Below are 1,883 nucleotides of genomic sequence, written 5' to 3' on the forward strand. Positions count from 1 at the left end.
GGCCGGACGGTGACTTCGCATCGCCGCGGTTCACGCATTCTCGGTCATCCAGGTGAGGAAACAAGACCGAAGAAGTCACCTGGATGACGAAACGTGTCGCCCAGGTGAACAGAATCCCCTGCGTGGGCTTTACTCTGCTCTCTGCAGATTTCACAGTAATCTGATTACACCCTGAATCCAGATCGACTGGGTTAAAGGTTAAAGGGAGGCCCTGAGCTGACTTCACTTTCCAATAAGTGATCGATTATCAGACTGATCGGAAGTCTCAAACACTCACCTCATGTTGCCCTCTTCCTCCTCTGAGGGAGCGAAGTGATGACGAGGATGAGGGAGAGCGTGAGCACCGAGTGACCGGTCCGTGCGCTCCGTCACAGAACGGAAACTTAACGTGAGGCCTTCACGGTCCTCTCTGAATGCATGTACAGCAGAGAGCTCAGCCGGGTGACGCAGACTCACACTTGTTCGTGTTACACAGTCATTTCCACGGGTGACACTCCCAGCGTGTCCCCTCTGACTCCATGCTCAGCCACTCTAACGTAGCTTATTTCAGGTGAACTGCAGCGCCAAGCGTCCTAAATGATGTGATGACGTGTGAAGGTGGCTCACAGGTAAGCTGCACAGCCTTGTTCACACGGACAGGTTTACATAAAGTTACGTGAAGCACAGGTGGAACATCTGGAAAGGAGTCACGTGCTCTGTAATCACAGACCTCTGCCTGCAGGTCCATGAACACAAACAGGTGGCTGCAAGGGACAGAACTGTGTTTGGGACACTTCTGCTGCGTCCACACTAATCTGTGTCTCTGCACATGTCTGCAAAACTAGTTAAATCTCAGTTCATACGGAGGAGCAAATGTCATCATATAAGGAAGGATCACGTGGTTAAAAACTACTGTGGTTGACACATAAAGTTCATTTTTTTAAAAAGAGGCACGTGGACGTGATGTGAAACGTGACTTCAGAGGGGTCCTTGAAGGCAGCACGAGGAGACGCCAAGTTTCGTTTCTGTGAGCCAGCTGAGAGCCTCGAGCTCACTGATCAGCTGGTAATCTGTAACTGACTGATCTGGGATCAGTCAGTGGATTAGCCACTGACTGTGCTTAGAGTTAGAAATGTTTTTGTTTGTGTTTTAGTTGTTTAAAGTAAGAACTTCTTTGCTCAGTGTAACCATCTGTGTTTTGCAGTGTAAACTTGATGAAGAGGAGCACTTTATGAATATGCCAGTAAACATTATTCCTGTCTAACGAGGTCGTAATGAGTCTTTCAGAAAGGCTTCGTGCTTTTCTCTGCACACGCAACTGTGTCTGCAGCTTTCCTCGTATTTACCTGCTGACTGCTGCTCAGGTGCACCTTACCTGTCTGTGGCGTCTGCACACCATTTAATGAAACAGACGTTTAAATAAAGTTAATGAATGATTCCATCACAGATTCACTCATTTACTGCAGCAGAGGAACGTGAAGCACAGCTGGAACATCTGGAACAGACCCAGCTGAACAGCAGCTGTGGTTCAGAGCTCCACGTCCACACCTGAAACTCTCACGCTGGCACCAGCAGGTGTCACCGTAGGGCTGAGTGTGAAGCTGTGACTCTTCAGCACATCTCTAACAGCGAGTCAGTGAGCGTGCTCAGACCAGCACTTCCCACCATCACCGCTTCTGACGCGAAGAGAAACATCAGCTCAGCCTGAGGACACCTGGCACCTCTGAGGCTCCGCCCAGCACAGGTACAGGCTGGCTGGACTTTAGTGACGCTTCACGTTGATTCTTTCAGAGAGGAAGATGAAACTTTATTTAGAACAGCACCTCACCTCATGCACTCTCTACACCTGACCCCTTCTTCGAGCACTCACGTGTCATTAGTGCGAGGGGGTCACAGTCACCACG

The 1,883-nt window shown here is 49.7% G+C and overlaps 1 protein-coding gene across 2 annotated transcripts in view; it reads right to left on the minus strand.

The window, feature by feature from the left end:
- LOC102199862 (interferon-induced protein with tetratricopeptide repeats 5-like) overlaps positions 1 to 333 on the minus strand; it is a 16,408-nt gene extending 16,075 nt beyond the window's left edge. For both annotated transcript variants that reach the window (XM_005743412.1, XM_013913426.1), the window contains exon 1: positions 278 to 333. In XM_005743412.1, coding sequence (XP_005743469.1) covers positions 278 to 282 — 5 coding nt within the window. In that variant the 5' untranslated portion in view covers positions 283 to 333. The remainder of the gene's footprint in view (positions 1 to 277) is intronic.
- Between the last annotated feature and the right edge of the window lie 1,550 nt (positions 334 to 1,883).

The sequence above is a fragment of the Pundamilia nyererei genome, unplaced genomic scaffold (genome assembly GCF_000239375.1).
Source record: "Pundamilia nyererei isolate P.nyererei 1_Seehausen unplaced genomic scaffold, PunNye1.0 scaffold00131, whole genome shotgun sequence".
Taxonomy (NCBI): Eukaryota; Metazoa; Chordata; class Actinopteri; order Cichliformes; family Cichlidae; genus Pundamilia; species Pundamilia nyererei.